This window comes from Medicago truncatula, chromosome 8, assembly GCF_003473485.1.
Source record: "Medicago truncatula cultivar Jemalong A17 chromosome 8, MtrunA17r5.0-ANR, whole genome shotgun sequence".
NCBI classification, from domain to species: domain Eukaryota; kingdom Viridiplantae; phylum Streptophyta; class Magnoliopsida; order Fabales; family Fabaceae; genus Medicago; species Medicago truncatula.
In genome coordinates, this window is record NC_053049.1 from 9,045,041 (window position 1) to 9,063,168 (window position 18,128).

The window sequence follows — 18,128 nt, forward strand, 5'->3', positions numbered from 1 at the left end:
AGCTCTATCCCATGTTTCCTTGTTCTCTACTCAATAAATAGGCAAAACAATTACATTACACACATACGCAACATTCATGTTTTTTCTAAATTGGTCACACAAAAATTGAAGTTTCAAAATTTTCAACCATGTTGAAGGATTTGTCACAAAAACCCTTAATTTCAATTCTTGTACTTATTTTTTCCACTGTTATAGTACTATCTACACCTCCAGAGGATCCAATCAAGTGTTCTAATTCACAGAACACAACATGCACAATCACCAACTCCTATGGAATGTTCCCTGATAGAACTATATGTCAAGCTTCACAAGTTTTTTATCCAACTTCTGAACAAGAACTAGTTTCAATGGTAGCATCAGCAAGTCGAGAAAAGATCAAAGTCAAGGTTGCTACACGTTATTCACACAGCGTACCAAAATTGGTATGTCCAGAAGATTCAAATGGGATATTAATAAGCACGAAATATCTCAACAAGGTAGTAAAAATTGATGTGGAAGAAAAAACAATAACATTGGAGAGTGGTGTGACATTGAAGCAAATTATTAATGAAGCCTCAAAAAATGGTTTGGCTTTACCATATACACCATATTGGTATGGTTTAACAATAGGTGGAATGATCGGAACTGGTGCTCATGGAAGCACATTGTCGGGGAAAGGAAGTGCGGTTCATGACTATGTTGTCGAGATAAGGATCGTTAGGCCTTCGGATTCTGACGATGGATATGCTAAAGTTGAGATTCTTAATGAACAAAACAATGAAGATTTTAATGCAGCTAAAGTATCACTTGGTGTGCTTGGTGTTATTTCACAGGTATGTTGTTAGAAATTTTTTTAGATTTGGTTTTTTTGTTGAAATATGGTATTGATGTTTTTTTTTTGTTTGTATGTGTTGTTTTGTTTCTTTTTTTTATATGCTTGGATCTGAATCCTCACATGCTTGGTGAACTGAAATTAGCTCCAACCAAATATGTCCTTGATTAAAATTAGTAACCTTCCCTTCAAAAAAACTTAGTAACCCAAATTTTTAATAATGATTCATGGGTTGCGAATTAAATAAGTTTTCAATTCAGTTCTTGACTTGTAGGGCATCAAATAAATTGTCATTAGTCTCTCAAAAAAAATATAGATGATTTCTATAGAATTTTATTCGAACCTAACTCAATCTTTATAAAACTGGTCTCTAAGATGAAAACTAATCACCACTATAATCATATTATAATGTCATATCTCATTAAGCATGAGATAGTGAGACTCATAATACACACTTGTCACACCCAAAATTAAATATTTGAAATGTGACCTAAATAATTTAATAGTGGTGATATGATAAGCGACGGTGGATGGTTTGACATATTTTGAATAAACTCCAATACTATTTTAGAATTTAAATTTAGCCTAACCCAACCCTTTCATAATGTGTTTGTAAGGTGAGAATAGTCTTCAGAACTATTCATCACTAATGAACACACTTTTAGGCTATATCTAATATAATGTGTAACTCTTGAAAATTTGACATTATAACTAATGATATTTCAAAGTCTTTGTTGTTTTTTTTGCTAAATTATTTCAAAGTCATTTCTGAACTTAAAATTGGGTCGCAATGACAAACGTGATAGACACTACCAAAAAAAAAACGTGATAGTAGATTTTTCAATTATAAAAAGATTACTTCAGAGTTAAGCTAATTTAAGAAACCATACTATTTGATTTTTTGGTCAAATTTGATTTATAACTTTGTAAAAAAAAAAGGTACACGATATATTGAACAAAGTTAAAAGAGGAAAGTTCAGAAATGTGTTGTCATTACTATAAATGTACATGATATATTGAACAACTGGGAAATTCTTGTAATAATAGTGAAATAGACCAATAACCATTACCTACACCCAATAAATAACTTGACGTGAAAATTTCCTAAAAAAAATAAAAATAACTTGACGTGAAAATTTCCTAAAAAAAATAAAAATAACTTGACGTGAAAATTGACAAAAGGGGGTCATTTAATTAGCTTGTACAGTTTGTGGAAAAAAAAAAGTTTATAATGTTACTCAATTACATGTATGTGTGGATGGGTCCTTATAGCTTGCATATACATAAATTGTTCTTCTCGCTTTTAAAATTGACCATTCTTTTAATTATGTTCAGTGTGAGTTAACTCACGTTTAATTTTTTTTAACGTTAGATATTTTTCAGCGTGAGTTAACTCACGTATATAATTTTAAGATCGGTAAATGAAAAAAAAAATACAAAAGGGAGAAGAGGAATTTTCATAGAAAGATTGGTCCAACTTAGACCATTTTTTCATGGTTAGATCAGTCCATTAAATTATTTGGATGGATCCAAACAATACATACTTGTGTGGAGGGTGGATAAACATTGAGTTTTACAAAATTATGAAAGACTTAAATATGTATTTCATCTTTGTAATTAGGGGTCGTTTAAAAATTGGTCCCTATAATCGTTAATCCTGACAATTACAAGGATCAATTTTTAAATAACCCCTAATTGCAAGGATGGAATACATATTTAAGCCTTATGATTATGATATGATGTGTAGGTGTTATTTTGAGAAAAATTATAACTTAAACTTTAATAAAATTAGTGCCATCCCAATTTTGTTAAAATTGGCTCTTAATCCAAACTTTGGTTAAAAATATCTAAATTTAATTGATTTTAACAAATAAAAGCTGCATATAAGATGATTTCTTATTTGGGTTGTTTGTTTTTTCCTTGACTAGATTTATGATCGGTTGATTGTTTAGAATACTTATTCTTTATCAATAATGTTAGTGGTAATCATCCGTAAAATCTAAATCAAATGATAATATCAATATTATTAAGTTGAATATTCAACGTAGTTATCAAAATTTGAACACAAAACATGTGAATATTTAAGTAGTCTTTGTTACTCCGTCTACAAACAAACATGTACAATGAAGCCACCGGTCCGGCGAACCTACAATTTGTACCTGAATAATTACGGTGGAACATAAATTTGGACGTGAGATTTGCAAAATGAATCTTGGAACAAAACGTGCGAGAAGACATTTAATTAGTGTCCCACTTTGGAAAATTGGTGATCAACAAGGCTTATGAAACAAGTATTATGAATGACTGTATGTGCTTCTTGTTCGTCTGTTGCAATAATAGGAACAAATAAATAAATTTTTCTTTCAAAAAAATAAATAAAATAAATACATTAACCTCTTATACGTATAGTAGACAAATATCTTAGAATACTATTTTATCAGAAAATTGCATGCAGAACAACAAAAAAGACAACAAACAATAACAAATATCAATACAAATGCACATGGATACAATAGAAATAATGCAAATGTGAGCTGCATTTTTGTCCCATAATACCTAAATTTTAATATTTTCTCTTCAAATCAGGACATCATTTATTTATCTTTTGGACCTTTCGGTCCCATTAAATTCTGTTTGGAAAAATAAACTATTAATTTTCCGTTTATTATTAAGGATCCTACAAGAAAATACAAATCACAGCAGGCCGGTCTAAGGGACTGCCGCTAAAGCAAGGGCTTTAGGCCCCCAAAAATTTTAGGCCTTATTAGACTTCGAATTTTTTCGCTTTAAATATGTTCATGTTGGTCAATTTCTTTTAAACATTTTTGTGCCTAACTCGGTCAGTGGTTTAGTGGAGAGTTGTAGACTTTTAGTTTATGTTATAAATTTGATCCCAAAGGTAGCTACTTTATTGGTAATATTCAGATTTCTATGAGAATATTATGTTATTTGTTGAAAATATATTAAGATATGTTGTGTGCAACTAGAATATGCAAACGTGTCTCTGTGAGCTTATATCAGTTGGTAAGGATAATGCATAATTTATGCAAGATCTGAGGTTCGAATCCCGGACACCAAAAAAAAAAATGCAAACGTAAAAAGCAATTCATATTTGTGTTCGAATTCAATAATATACTTTGCAATTTCAAGATTTTAGAATAGATAAATAATTTTCAAGGTTTAAGAATAGGTAAATAATATCTATATTAAATATTGTTTTCAACATATATTATTAGTTAAACTAAATTTTGTATTTAAAAAGTTCTTTCGCTAATGTGGTTGAATCTAATGGAAGGAGTTAGACTCTCACAATCCGATGAATTAATATTCAAATAATGACTGAAAACGATACGCATATTTAGTGTCTGACATGCCTCCAATAATGCCTGACATACCACTTTTGTGTACGGCTCTCAGAGATGGTGGTTGAACCTTTTACTGTGTTTGGGTATCTGATGAAGGATTTTTACCTCTCATAAAACTATTTACACGTAAGTATAATAGGATCGTGTCCACAGGGAGTTGCGTATTTCATAAGCATTTTCACAATATTTGTCACTTTAAGTGTTTGGGTATAAATTGTTTGTTTGTGTAAAACTATTTTCCTAATCGACATAAAAGTAAAACGAGAAGAGATAGGGCTATTCCGCTTGCGGTCAGAGACATCAACCAAGCGTAATAGCTGCAATCTCTCGATCGATTAACGGATTCTAGCTTTTTAAACTATATTATCACAATCACTCGACAATATCATTCGTGTCCAAATGATATCGTTATTTCTAAGGGATCGTTTAAACATCGATTTCCCAAACATTTAAACGATCACAAAGTCGTTTGGGTAGTTTAATCGACGATTTCCCAACCGATTAAATTACCCAAAAGCATTAAGTTCTAGATTAAAAGTGATTATCAAATATTAACATCCATGTCTAGAGTGATAACTTAAGATAGATTGTTATTCTATTTCTAGATTCAAAAGTATGTGTCCATATCATTTTGAATCTCAATAAAACAATAAAAACAAGAATAACAACAATATTGAATAAATAAGCTAGAACCATATATTAAAAGATCAAAAGATTACATAATAGCTTGTTTGAATACCTCAAAACTACAAGAGTAGATGTAGCTACATATGTCTATGATAGCTTTGCAAAGGATGAAGAAAGGGTGAAGATTCCATGACAAGATCCATGATGTCTCAACAAATCTTGGCTTGAATCTACTCCTAACTACCTTGCTTTGTGTTTCTCTCTCTAGAAAAGCCCTAGTCTCTCTCTAAAACCAGAAAAATATGAATAAAAATGTAATAGAATCATTGGAAAGAGAAGAGAAAACTATTTATATGGGCTGACTGCGTGCCAGTTCGCTTAAGCGAAGCATAGTTCGCTTAAGCGAACATCCAGGAAATCTCCAGTTGACCATTGAGGTGCTGCCACGTGGTCCCTATCCTCTGAAGTTGGATGAATTTCGCTTAAGCGAAGCACAAGCGAACATATGAGCGAACTTTCCTGTAGCTCACTGGAACTTGGTCGCTTAAGCGAACCATAGGTCGCTTAAGCGAACTGACCTTTCTTCATGAGCGAACTGGAAGCGTGCTTGTAAGCGAACAGAACGGTTGCTCTCTGTAATTGGTTCGCTTAAGCGAACAGGAGTTCGCTTAAGCGAACGGACCTTGGTTCAGGAGCTTCCTTCTTTTGGTCCTTTCTTGTCATTTCCTGCATAAATTGGGTAGAATCAGGCATGTAAAGCATAAATGGTAAAGTTGCACTCAAATGGTAGCTTTTCCTTGGATAACTTGCAAAACAAGTCACTAATTTGCCTAAGTTAACACATGAAATATGTTACTTTTGGGCACTTATCAGTATCGACTGACCTTTTTACTGTAATTACTGTGTTTAACATATTGTTTTTCGGGGTGGGTGTCCTGGTACACCTTGTACTGAGGCATTCCCACTGCCGCTGTTAATATATTCCATTTTGATTTCTTAAAAAAAAAATAAAAATTTGTCATCATATTTAAAAAAAAAAAAATTAAATTCGAAGTAGACCTATAATTACATTGGACCGGTCCAAGATCACATATCAAAATTGTAATTTTTATTTTTATTTATTTTTTGTTTTTACAAATATTTTTTGTCTATGTGTTCTACTTTATCATTACCATTCTTATTAGTATTTTTTTTGACGAATACCGTTCTTATTAGTTGACAGGTGAAGTAAGAGTATCATTTTATTGGATGTCCCTGAAGAGACCGTAAGAGTATATATAATTTTTTCTTAAAAAAAAAGAAAGAGTATATATAATTTTAAAAATAGAAGATAAATATGAATGATGCTGAATAACATTAAGCAATTATTTGGATAACAGATTACATTAATCAAAAAAACTTAGAACAAATTAATCTTGGACCTAATCATTGAGGAATTAGCAACTCATGGCTAAAGCATAAACAACTAATACAAAAGAAGGATTTATTACATTAATTTGATAATTAACTATGAGTTTTGATGGCTTCCCACCATATCTCCAGTTCTTCGGCTTCAAATTTGCGTTTTCTTCTCCAAAATTTTGAACCTGTGGCATCAAAAACTGTTTTGATTTTATAGATCCTCTTTCTGGAACGTAAAAATCGTGCCATGATGTCCAAAAATCGTCTCACCATTGCTCATTAAATTTCAAAATAACAACAGACGCTCCTCAAATTTTATTACGATATGCAGAATTCATGACATGATATTTGTCAATTGAAACTCACAAAATTGGATAAAAGTTGTCTCACGATGTACAAAAATCGTGACACAATTGTTATTGTACTTGCCTCCTCATTTTTCGTCTTTTTCAGCTTTAGAATAACTCGAAATCATCTAAACTTTACTAAAAATGCATAAAATCGACTAACAAAACAATATATGACCTAGTGTCATTAGGTGTCACCTATAGTAGAAAACATGGTGGAAAATAGACTTAGGCTGTTTAGGCATGTAGAAAGAAAACCGACAAATTTTTTAGTAAAGAGAGTAGTCAAATAACTAGATACAGGTGAAGACCTAGAAAAACTATAAGAAAAACTATTATGATAGATCTAGAGATTAATGATAGAAGTAGAATATTATGATAGCAGAGTAACATTATGACGTTGTTTGATCCATATACCTAAGTTTATTTGGTGGGGTAAAATTTAGTTGAAGTTGTATAAACTCTTGTATACTTTATTTTAATACATGACAAACTAAAATTTATTTTCTTTCATGTTCGTTATCATGTAAAAAGGCTTAATTATGATGATTTATAATCACTTGAATATGTAGGTTACTCTAAAGCTAGAACCCATATTCAAGCGATCCATTACGTATGTGGCAAAAAGTGATTCCGATTTGGGAGATCAAGTGGTGAGTTTTGGGCATGAACATGAGTTTGCAGATATATCGTGGTATCCAAGTCAACACAAAGCTATGTATCGAGTTGATGATCGTGTTCCTATAAATACATCTGGCAATGGTCTCTATGATTTTATCCCCTTTCGTCCCACTCCTTCCATTGCACTAGCTGCCATAAGAATCACAGGTCAGCTTAATTAGTTTTGTTTTTTTTTGTCAAGTAGCCTAGTGGTTAGAGCTCATACAATTTAATTGTGGAAAAGTGGAGTGTCCGAGGTTCGAACCCTGACCCCTACATATAAAATGCGATATCCCTACTAACTGAGTTAAGCTCACGAGGATAACAATTAGCTTTGTTCTATTCAAGTATTTTATTTTTTGTCAAATTGTTCTGTTCAAAGTTATATACTCCAATATCTTTAAATTATTTTATAATATTTAAACATGTATTTAAATTAAGAAAATTTGTAATGAGCTTAGAACCAAGTAATAGTTGTCCTTGTGAGCATAGCTCAGTTGGTAAGGACAATGTATAATATATGTAAGGTCCGAGGTTCGAACTTCAGACACCACAAAAACAAAAACCAAGTAATAGTTACTTCCCTTTTAAACACAAGCAAAATGATCTTACACCATGCATAAATGTCTTTTTCGTTGCCGCACAAAATTAACCTAAAAATTTACAAATTCTTTAACACTTCATAGATCTGTTATGAATTGAAGTTAGTTTGATTTTTAATTCTGTCTTTCGTTTCGTTAGTTAGCTTAATTCATAAGATTATTAACTCAAAATTACATTTTACAAAGTCAATAGATTTAAAAACTATAGTGATATGGACTTGGATATTTATAGATCAAAATATCATATCATGTGCATGTTAGTCATGGCTAGAGAAAAACAACATTAAAATTTATTTTAATGTTGCTGACATTTTTTGTATTATTGTTGGAGTTGAAGAGGATCTTGATGAATTCACTGGTAATGTTGATGGAAAGTGCAGAGTTGCAAAATTAACAACAAATATTCTCTTCAAATCTGCTTATGGGCTTACGAATAATGGTACTCTCTATGACTCAAACTATAATAGTATTAGTGTTAATTTCATACTATTAAAAAATTAAATCCAATTTCATAAGCTAAATGTTTTAATTTCAAAAATTTGTATGCTTGTAGGTATAATCTTCACTGGATACCCTGTAATTGGATTTCATAATCGTCTTCAATCTTCTGGATCATGCTTAGATAGTCATCAAGATGCAAAGATAACAACATGTGCTTGGGACTCAAGAATAAAAGGAGAGTTCTTTCAGCAATCCACATTTCGAGTTAGTTTATCTAAAGTGAAAAACTTTATTGAAGATATACAAAAGCTAGTTCAATTAGTGCCAAAGGGGTTATGTGGAATAGAGCAATACAATGGAATTCTAATGCGTTATGTTACAGCTTCTAGTGCTTACCTAGGAAACCAAGAGGATGCATTAGACTTTGATATCACATATTATCGTAGCAAAGATCCAATGGCTCCTAGGCTTTATGAAGACATTCTTGAAGAGATTGAACAAATTGGAATTTTCAAGTATGGAGGGTTACCTCATTGGGGTAAGAATAGAAATGTGGCATTTGAAGGAGTTTTCAAAAAGTACAAAGATATTGAGAAATTTTTGAAGGTTAAAGAGAAATATGATTCACAAGGACTTTTCTCTAGTACATGGACGGATCAAGTGCTTGGAATAAAAGAAGGTGTGACAATATTGAAAAATGGGTGTGCATTAGAAGGTTTGTGTATTTGTTCACAAGATAGCCATTGCAATCCAAGTAAAGGGTACTTTTGTAGACCGGGCAAAATTTACAAGGACGCAAGAGTTTGTTCTCGTGTGTAATTTAATTGGGGGGCTAAGATTTAAAATATACATGGTCATTTTTTCTTGAAGAAATATAAACATGGTCATTTGTTAAGGTTAAATATTTATCATTAACTTTCTAAAAGAATAATGTATGCCGAATAATTTGTGCGTGATTATTTATACTCTAATGGGAGAATTTAAGTTTTAATGTTATAATTCAGCTTCCTCTCCCTTTCCAGCAAACCGACCCTAATTTTCTCTCTCTAGATTTTCTCATCTCGTTTCTTCATTGGGGGGTGGTTTTGGGTCAATTTTTGACTTGAAATCACCCCTCTTCATCTTTTTCTCTCTATTTCAATTTAAATAAGTGACTTTCACATAAATCTAGATTTTTTTTCTTTGTGATTTCATCATCTAAGTGTGGTGGTTTGTTGTTCTTCATCTTGTGCGGCGTTGTTTGCTTTCCCATCTTCTTGCGGTGTTCATTTTATTCCTATTGAAAGATCGATTATTCAATCAAAGATTTGGATGTCAACGTTGCAGATTCGGAGGCCATGGATATTCCGATGACTTTAATTTTATCATATATTTTTGTATGCATTATTCCGTTATATGCTATTAACTTGGATGCTGTGAGTTTGCTCACAGATTCATTCTTTACGTTTTTAGCGGTGTTGAATGATGTAATCTCTCGATTTGAATGAATGAATATCATTTTATTTTTGTCAAAAAAAATGTTATAATTCAGTATTCCGTTTATATGCTTTTAGTGGCCCCTTTGAATGGTGGGGATGGGGGCAAAATAGCTTAGTTTTTAAATAAATAAAAAAAAGTTTGAAATAGATATTTTTGAATGGTAAAATGGTTTAAAATAGACCAAAATTTTTAATAATAAAAAAAATAGTTGAGATGGATCGGTTTTTATAATTGAAAAAATGGTCAAAATATGCTCAATTTTGAATATAAAAGATGGAAAAATTCTTAATCATTTTAATTGGGCAATAAAATCTAAACCGACAAAGAAATTGGCCCAAACCGTAATAAACTGAAGAACATTACTTTTTCCACCCTATGTCTTTCCTCGTGCGACCTTTTTTTTTTCTTCCAAAATTACCTTCGGAGTATTCCGGATTATATAATTCGAAATGATGTTTTCTTTTGTTAAAGGGTTAAAAAATGAGTAACGGACTTTTTCGGATTTGTTAATCCGGAAACTTCAAAAAATAAGATTCGTTACATGATGTTTCCGGATTACATAATCCAGAAACCCCCTAAACACCTTTTTTCAAAGTGAAATAGTTCGGATTATATAACCCGAACTGTATTAGCACAAATTCTAAACATGTTTGTAACATGGATAGTCATTTTAGGGACAATATTAATCTTCCTAAGTCTCATCCTTATGTTTTGGGTCATTGTTACCTGTTCTTAGTCAAAAATCGGGTTTTTGGACTACTTGATTGGATTGCTCCGAAACTTCCTCAGAAAATCAGAAAAAATTCAAGGAGCATGACAGGTTTAGACCCATTTTTCAAGGTAAAATAGTCTTACGGGACTCAGCCCCTCAAAATCCAAAATTCTATCGTTTAGAACCATTTTTAATTATTTTTTTTTAATTTTTCATATCCTCAAAAAAAATCCGAAAAAACTTGCATTAGTTTTATTTGATTTTTAGAATTTTTTGGTGCTATTTTTATATTTTTATGATTTTATTTGACAGGTTTTTAGCATTTTTTACTTAGTTCTTTTGTTGTTTTAAAAAGCAAAATTCAAAACTGCTGAAATGTGAGAGAGTCTGATGGCTGATTATACATAAGAATTGTCCGGATTATAAAATCCGAAATAGTAAACATGAATCCGGATTTTAAAATCCAAAATGCACAAGGACATTTTTGAAAATTTTACAGGACGCGGGAGAAGGCCATATGGTGGGAAAAGTAATAGTCTAAACTGAAATGACCCGTTCAAAATAACCCTAATGACCCGAACCCAATAAAACTAAAATAAAAAATACCCTAATTAAGGCCTAGACATATCGCCGGTCGATTTGAGGGTTTGGGCTTGAACCCAAACCAAACGGATGCCCACCTTAGTCCCTGTAATATTCCACAATTAGGAGTCAAAATCCTAAGAGGATCTAGCTCCACCATTAATGTAAAAGTTAAAAGTCATCCTTTATAACTGTTTAAATGATTTTTTCCCAAAAATACTCAATGTAAAAGTATGATATGTCATGTTCATGATAAGTTTTTAACAAATTTTATATCTTATCCTTTATTTTGTTTTTTAACTCTTCGGTTTCTAGAGAAAATGGATCCTGGAAATTCGGAGTTAGGAATATCAAAGTTAGCCTCTCCTAAACAATTTATCTCTGATAAAACTCATTAACCATTTGAATATAATTGCTTGATTATATACTATGCTTTCTTCACAAACCAAAAAATAAAAATTATATGTACATTGAATAATAAACTAGATATTGTGTTTTCTTTTTAAAAAAGCTTAGTGAGTTAGACTCCAAGTGATCATTAGGGTCAGGGTAGACCTCAATGTTCAACGAACGCTCACAAAGGTACTTACCGATCACACATCCAAAAAGTTCTCACATAGTTGAACCCATATTCTTACGGATGAGTTAACTCCTTAACGACTAAACCAACCTTTATTGGTAACTAGATAATAGGTTTTAAATGTACAAAACAATAATATAATACTAAAATATAAATCAAATTCAAATGATGAAATTGCACATGTGACATAACTTTATATGCTTAAAGAATGTTAACTTCAACTTTAAATAAATGCCCCAATTTGCAATGGATTATAATAAGATGCAAGTTTTTCTTATGTTGCACATCAAACTAGTTCTAAGCTTAATGAAACAGTCCTATTTATACAGATTCATTGCCAAATGAAATATATGCCTCAAGTTCTGAACCAGACTCTTCAAAGGATACTATTATGACTAAAAAGATAGAGAGGGGAAAATAATACTGTTTTTTATTAAATGGAATTTTAAACAGAAATTACACTCCTGGGTATAACCATGGAGGAACAACAATGAAATGATAAAGGTGTAAAAGAAAGAAGCTTCTCAGAGAGAGAAGTACCTTGAGAGGGTCCAGAAAGAGAGGAGAGATATCAAATATTCTACACTCATTCCTTATAACCCTTCAGCCTAGTACTAGGAAACTTCCTACACTCACTACGTCTTACTTCCGTATTTCCCGGATCCATGACAGAATTATCTTCATTTCCTTCATTCTGTCATGCTGAATCATCATTATGTGGGGCCTGTTCAATGATTGGAGGCCTCTCAGATACCTTAATACTTCATTATTTTTTGTCAGTGTTCCACACTATGTCTTGCAACCCTGATGAAAAGATTTTGTAGAACTGCATACAAAACAATGAATAAGATGTTAAAAAGATTTATATGCCTATAAATAGATTTATATTTCTTTTGCCCAAAAAACTAAATTGAGAATCAAAATAATTTTCACATGCCTTGTGAAACTCTAGTGTGTCGCCGCCTGTTTTTCGCAGCTCCACCATATGCAAGGACGGAGCCACTTCAAAAACCTGTAACCATAAGCAAACAAAAGGAAGAAACCAATGAAAATCTATTTGATATCATGGTAACAATTTTGGATTATTTTTTAAAACCTTTGGTAAAACAAAGAGTTTAGCTTGGCGAAACAAAATCCATGCCTCAAAATTGAAAACAAGTTCACAAGAATAAAGTCAAGCAATATGGATTCATTGCGGTTGGGATATCACCGCATTCACACAGACATTGCATTGCTGACAGTCGGATTCAGATCAGACAGTTGACAAAATATGCTGATTTGGATTATTATTTTTAAATCTAAAATATCAAACTTGAAAATCGGATCACCCGATTTGGGTCCAACTGTCATCGATGTGCTGATTGTATGAATTCATGGTATCCTAACTGTAGGTAATCTTGATCCTAAATCAAGCCAAGTACATTTGATGACCAAAAATAGTGAATTAAGAATCTACGATAACAATTAGATGAAAGAGACAACATAAGAAAATAGAAATTACCATTCTTTGCCATAAACATTTAACAATTTTTTGCCTAACTACACATTTAGAAATGAATCAGTACCTCAGTAGCCACTGAAAGGTGACCCTTCCTTCCACTTTTATCACCCTGCAACTTCATCTGCAGAATTTGAATGTAGATAAATCAAGTACTATATAACATTGACAATTTAAAACTTTAATCCTTCTTTGCAGTGATTAATCACACAAATCTGATGTCTTAACAAATAGAAAAATCAAGACTGTTGCTTGTTGTAAATTTGTTACCTTGTAATTGCGCTTGTGAACATTAAATCCGAGAGGTTTGGCAGCCTCCTCAATCTTAGAAATAATTTCATTTGCAGGACGCTGTGAAGTGAAATGTGTTTCGCGCTTTACAACCCCCTAGGTGTCAATGAGATCAAATTAAATGGAGAAACAAGCATAATTAGCTAGAAAGAATAATCATAGCCATCGATATTTTGTTATCTAATTACTACTAAAAAGGAATCGAGTATATTTTCCAACGCATACTACTTTAAAATGTTGAATAGCACATACTAATTTTTTCACACACCTTTTCCTTCTCAAACAAATTGCCAAGATTGAAGCTGTCCGATCTAGAAATAAGCTCAAAAGCATTCATTGACACCGGTTTCTCTTTGGTCTCCGTCACAAGATTTTCCTACATATCAAAGAAAAGTTATTGATTAGTTGTATCCAAGGTTTTACATTGCTTCTGAAATCACATTGTGATACTTAATATAGGGAAATATTATGGTTAAAGACGGTTAATGAGGCCACATCGCGATTGCAATCCAATCACGGAGACATCAAAAAGCCTTTGTTGTATCTATGTGCATTGTGTTCCTATAATTTATGCAAGATATTTAACAGACCTATTGGGAAAAACGCAATAAACAGTACCTTGGAATCATTGAAAGCAGCAGCAACATCATCTACATTGACATCTTCCTCGGTAAAAAATGCCGGCTTGTATCCTTTTCTGAACCATTCATGTTGCAAGATTTCAGGAATCTTTATCCTCTACACAAAACAAACCAATACATAATACATAACCACTTATATAACAATCGTTTATGCTATAAAAACTTCATTAAGCTGAACAATGCCAAGTAGGGAAAAGAGTACATGTAAAGCTGTAAAAGTAAGAAAACTTTCGGTTAAAAACTCACCGTTATAGGGTTCGGGTTAAGTATAGACCTGAGCAGTTTCTTTGCCCCAGGCGAAAACCAAGAAGGAAATTTGAAATCAGCTCTACCAATCTGAAATATATGACATGATTTTCACCCCAAAAAAACATAATAACATGAGCAACTTCTGTTTCACTTTTTATTCTTTTGGATTACTATATATAATGAAAGTACTCACTCTTCTATACAGTGAAATTAGATTTGGCTCGTCGAACGGCAAGTACCCGGCCATAAGTACAAAGAGAATGACTCCACATGACCAAATATCAGATGAAGAACCAACATAACCTCTATCATTAAGCACCTGATACAAAAGGACACACCAATTAACATTTACTTTAGTTTGAGAAAACAAAATGAGTCTTTCATTTGATCCACAAAGAAAAAGTACTACCTCAGGAGCAACGTAATTCGGTGTTCCACATGCCGTGCGGAGAAGTTCATCCTCCTGTAATAAATATATATGAATTTAACAAAGATGTGTCCTAACTCCTAAGGTTATTCAAATGTAACACTCATCTACTAGGTTAAAGTATAATCCAAAACCAAATTATTTGGAATAATTGAATCAAATAATTATTTGGGATTAATATAATCATACCTGCTGTGAGTATGTACTTAATCCAAAATCTGAAACTTTAAGAACACCATTTGTGTCTAAAAGAAGATTCTCTGGCTACAAAAAAAGAGTAACAATAGTTTATTCATGTTCAAAACTAACAAATTATTAATTAAATTAGAGAGGAAAAAAGAGGATTAAGGAAGTTGTTAGACCTTCAAATCTCTGTGATACACTCCTCTACTATGGCAGTAATCAACTGCATTGATTAGTTGTTGGAAATAACTTCTTGCTTCATCCTCTTTAAGTTTCCCATTTGTAGCCTATAAATTAATTTACCAATTAACCTTAGAATTCTTGACATCTAGTCAACTAGATGTGCATGATCCAAGAAATACTTCATGAATAATGAGCTATGGAACACAGTCACATACAGAGGTCACGACACTGACACTGACACATATAATAATTTTAAAACATGGAAGTGATTGAGTCTAACTACATTTGTTAGTATCATGCCACTCTCCAAGACTGACGCGTGTCTGATAGTAAGCACACAAATGCCGAGAGGTGTTAAAAAAATCTTTATATGCAAACATCAATATACTTTGAGAAACACAACTTCACATAAAAGAACTTCCATCTGAATTAGGCTCGGACTTCTTTCGGGATAGATGTGGTCTTCCAAACTACAAATTTCCTTAATCTGTGGTAGTTTTTATTTTGTTGTTTTATTTTTGTCTATTTCTGAGGGTTTTGGCCTAGTCTCCCTTCTTTGTACATATTTTTTCCCTTTTTTTTTTAATAAAAATTGAGTTTGGCGGCATAGGATGGAGGTTCCCCAGGGTGCCATCCTAGTTGGGATGTCGGTGGTTCCTCTTGATGGTTGTCCTCTCTCCCGGTTCATCCAAAAAAACATGTTCCAAAACAAGTAAAAATGGGGAAATGTGAAATAAAGGAAACAACTTACAATTTTGTCAAATAGTTCTCCTCCATTAACCAACTCCAAGACAATGTAAATCTTTGTTTTGCTTGCCATCACCTATGCTTAAACAGAGAACAATTAATGTAGTTTTTTCACGGTGCATGCATCCTTTTCCAATTGGTTTTCTTACAACAACAAAAAAAGAGTAATAATATAACCCAAAAAATTCTCTTGCATAGATAACAGCAAGGTACCTCAAATATTTTGATAACGTTTGGATGATTAATTATCTTCATAGCTGAAATTTCTCTCTTCAACTGCCAAATTCAAATTCAACACAAGAAAAAAGATATCAAAGATCAATGTCGGAAAAAAATAGCGGGTAATTGATGAATTTGAATTTATAACTGATAACGAATAAGATAACCGATAACAGATAAAAGTGTACCTGATCCATCATCTTGTGTTTGAGTACATGATTACGATCAAGAATTTTGATGGCAACATAATCTCCATTTTCAACATTCTTAGCCAACTTCACCTTAGCAAAACTTCCTTCACCAATTGTTTTTCCCAGCTCATACTTCCCTACTCTAGTACGTGGTGCTTGTGTTACCTTATTACTCATCATGTACAACAATTCTGTACTTTCCTTTCTCTCTATGAATTCCACAAAATCAATGTTCGAAACAAATTCAGTGTTAGATACGCAAACTATTGGTAGAGTGATGATATCTGTACATCCAATTGGCGACAATCTTGTTTTTCTCAAAAAAATTATTCAAAAATTGTCATAAAATGATCGTACAAATATCATTTCTCCTATATGTTTAAGATAGTGTTTTAAGGTAATGACGAATGAGGATGGAAAAAGAGATATTAGATGAAATATTGTATGATATATTGAATGATTGAATGAATACTTGTGTTCAAAGTGTGGGGTCAAGAGGAAGGTATGGTCCCCACAAAAATTGTGGTTTTTGGTTGAGAGGAACAAGACAAACTAAAACTTGTGTTCCCTCGTAACTGTTAATTTGGACCACTAAAAAGATGCGTCCAACTTGAAACCATTGAATGTAAGTCATTGATTTGTTATAAAAACGGTCTAATGGTGTAGATTAAAGGTAGGAAACCTGAGATGTAAATTGCTTCCTTTGTCTCATTTCTGTGTCATTTTTTCAAAAAATATTTTAATGGTATCCTCAAGCAACATTGGCTCGAGACAACCATGGATAAGATTGTTCTCGAACAATGGATTGTGATGTCAATGAAGGGGGATTCACGGATTCCCTACGCCATGCATGCTTCTTCTTGATCGCTCTTGCTTACTTCACTGGTTTCCTCGAAATTTCCTATAATACAAATTTATCATCTTTTGTATATTTTGATAAATTAATACCATAAATAGATGCATGCAAATGGTAAGAACGATAAAATACCGTATTTTACTAGGAATTCAACCCGTGCGTTGCACGTATTTGTTAAAATACAGTTAAATAATAAAACGGTAATATTGATTTAAGTACACTCAATTTTAGTTTAAAATGTTTTTTTTTAAATTGAAAAAATAATGAGCATTTCGTTTGATAGAAATTAAAATTAGAACTGGTTGTTTAAAAAAAAGTTGAAGGTTTAATGACCCTAAGAAAATAAATAGAGGTTTATAGATATTTTTATCGTACAACCTTAAATACATTATATTTGATAATTTTTGTATGTTTTTCTTTTGTTATATAGAAAAGGTGCATGTTTGTAAATTTTATTTTATTTTTAAAGAATATATTTGCTGTTTGAGAAAGACATGTAAAAGAATTAAAAGGCAATTATATTTTACCTTCTTTTTGGTTGAAAAGGAAATTGCTCTATAAAAAAAAGATTAAAAGGAATTTAAAAATTAAAAATAGTCTGACCAAAAAAGTAAAGAAAACCCCATATTTCAAGGAATCATCCTAAGTGGTGGATTTTGCCCAAAAAATTAGAGGGACGGACAAATACTAACTAAAATATTATAAGTTTTTTTTATCATGAGCTAGTTCAAACTCTGAATATTATAAGTTTTGGCTTAATTGCATGTGAAGTCTTTTATGTTCATTTCAGGTTTTAAATTGGACCTTTACATTTTAAAAGTTTTAAATTGACCCTTATGTTTTAAGAGTTTTAAGTTGGTTCAAAACTTTACTCGATTGGAATAAGTTAGTATCTTCCTTCACTTGACCGTTTAAATATCCGGATTGACAATATGGATGATGAAATTAGTTTTAAGCCATTTTTTAAATTTTGTTTTTATAAGTGAATTATTTTTTCATAGTCACAAACATAAATGAACAATGTTTTGATCAGAAA

The 18,128-nt window shown here is 31.9% G+C and overlaps 2 protein-coding genes across 2 annotated transcripts; one reads left to right on the top strand and one right to left on the bottom strand.

The window, feature by feature from the left end:
• On the top strand, nucleotides 1–9,226 carry LOC25500629 (probable L-gulonolactone oxidase 6). Its single transcript, XM_013589106.3, has 4 exons — nucleotides 1–812; nucleotides 7,124–7,379; nucleotides 8,151–8,252; nucleotides 8,367–9,226. The coding sequence occupies exons 1-4, from the start codon at nucleotides 129–131 to the stop codon at nucleotides 9,071–9,073; spliced, it is 1,749 nt and encodes a 582-aa protein (XP_013444560.1). The 5' UTR covers nucleotides 1–128; the 3' UTR covers nucleotides 9,074–9,226.
• A 2,785-nt stretch (nucleotides 9,227–12,011) lies between these two features.
• Nucleotides 12,012–16,658, bottom strand: LOC25500631 (CBL-interacting serine/threonine-protein kinase 9). The gene is made up of 14 exons (XM_039828769.1): nucleotides 16,234–16,658; nucleotides 16,040–16,102; nucleotides 15,831–15,902; nucleotides 15,076–15,183; nucleotides 14,903–14,977; nucleotides 14,696–14,749; nucleotides 14,480–14,605; nucleotides 14,284–14,373; nucleotides 14,015–14,134; nucleotides 13,665–13,772; nucleotides 13,376–13,492; nucleotides 13,173–13,229; nucleotides 12,545–12,619; nucleotides 12,012–12,433 (listed from the first exon to the last, which is right to left on the bottom strand). Exons 1-14 carry the CDS (start codon nucleotides 16,414–16,416, stop codon nucleotides 12,374–12,376), a joined length of 1,308 nt encoding a protein of 435 aa, XP_039684703.1. The 5' UTR covers nucleotides 16,417–16,658; the 3' UTR covers nucleotides 12,012–12,373.
• Between the last annotated feature and the right edge of the window lie 1,470 nt (nucleotides 16,659–18,128).

Excerpts from the sequence above, each read along its gene's own strand:
- LOC25500629 (XM_013589106.3), top strand. The coding sequence starts at position 129 with ATGTTGAAGGATTTGTCACAAAAACCCTTAATTTCAATTCTTGTACTT. Across the intron at positions 813-7,123 it reads TGCTTGGTGTTATTTCACAG|GTTACTCTAAAGCTAGAACC; the intron begins GTATGTTGTTAG and ends TTGAATATGTAG. Across the intron at positions 7,380-8,150 it reads AGCTGCCATAAGAATCACAG|AGGATCTTGATGAATTCACT; the intron begins GTCAGCTTAATT and ends TTGGAGTTGAAG.
- LOC25500631 (XM_039828769.1), bottom strand. The coding sequence starts at position 16,416 with ATGATGAGTAATAAGGTAACACAAGCACCACGTACTAGAGTAGGGAAG. Across the intron at positions 15,903-16,039 it reads ACGTTATCAAAATATTTGAG|GTGATGGCAAGCAAAACAAA; the intron begins GTACCTTGCTGT and ends GTTTAAGCATAG. Across the intron at positions 14,606-14,695 it reads CGAATTACGTTGCTCCTGAG|GTGCTTAATGATAGAGGTTA; the intron begins GTAGTACTTTTT and ends CTTTTGTATCAG.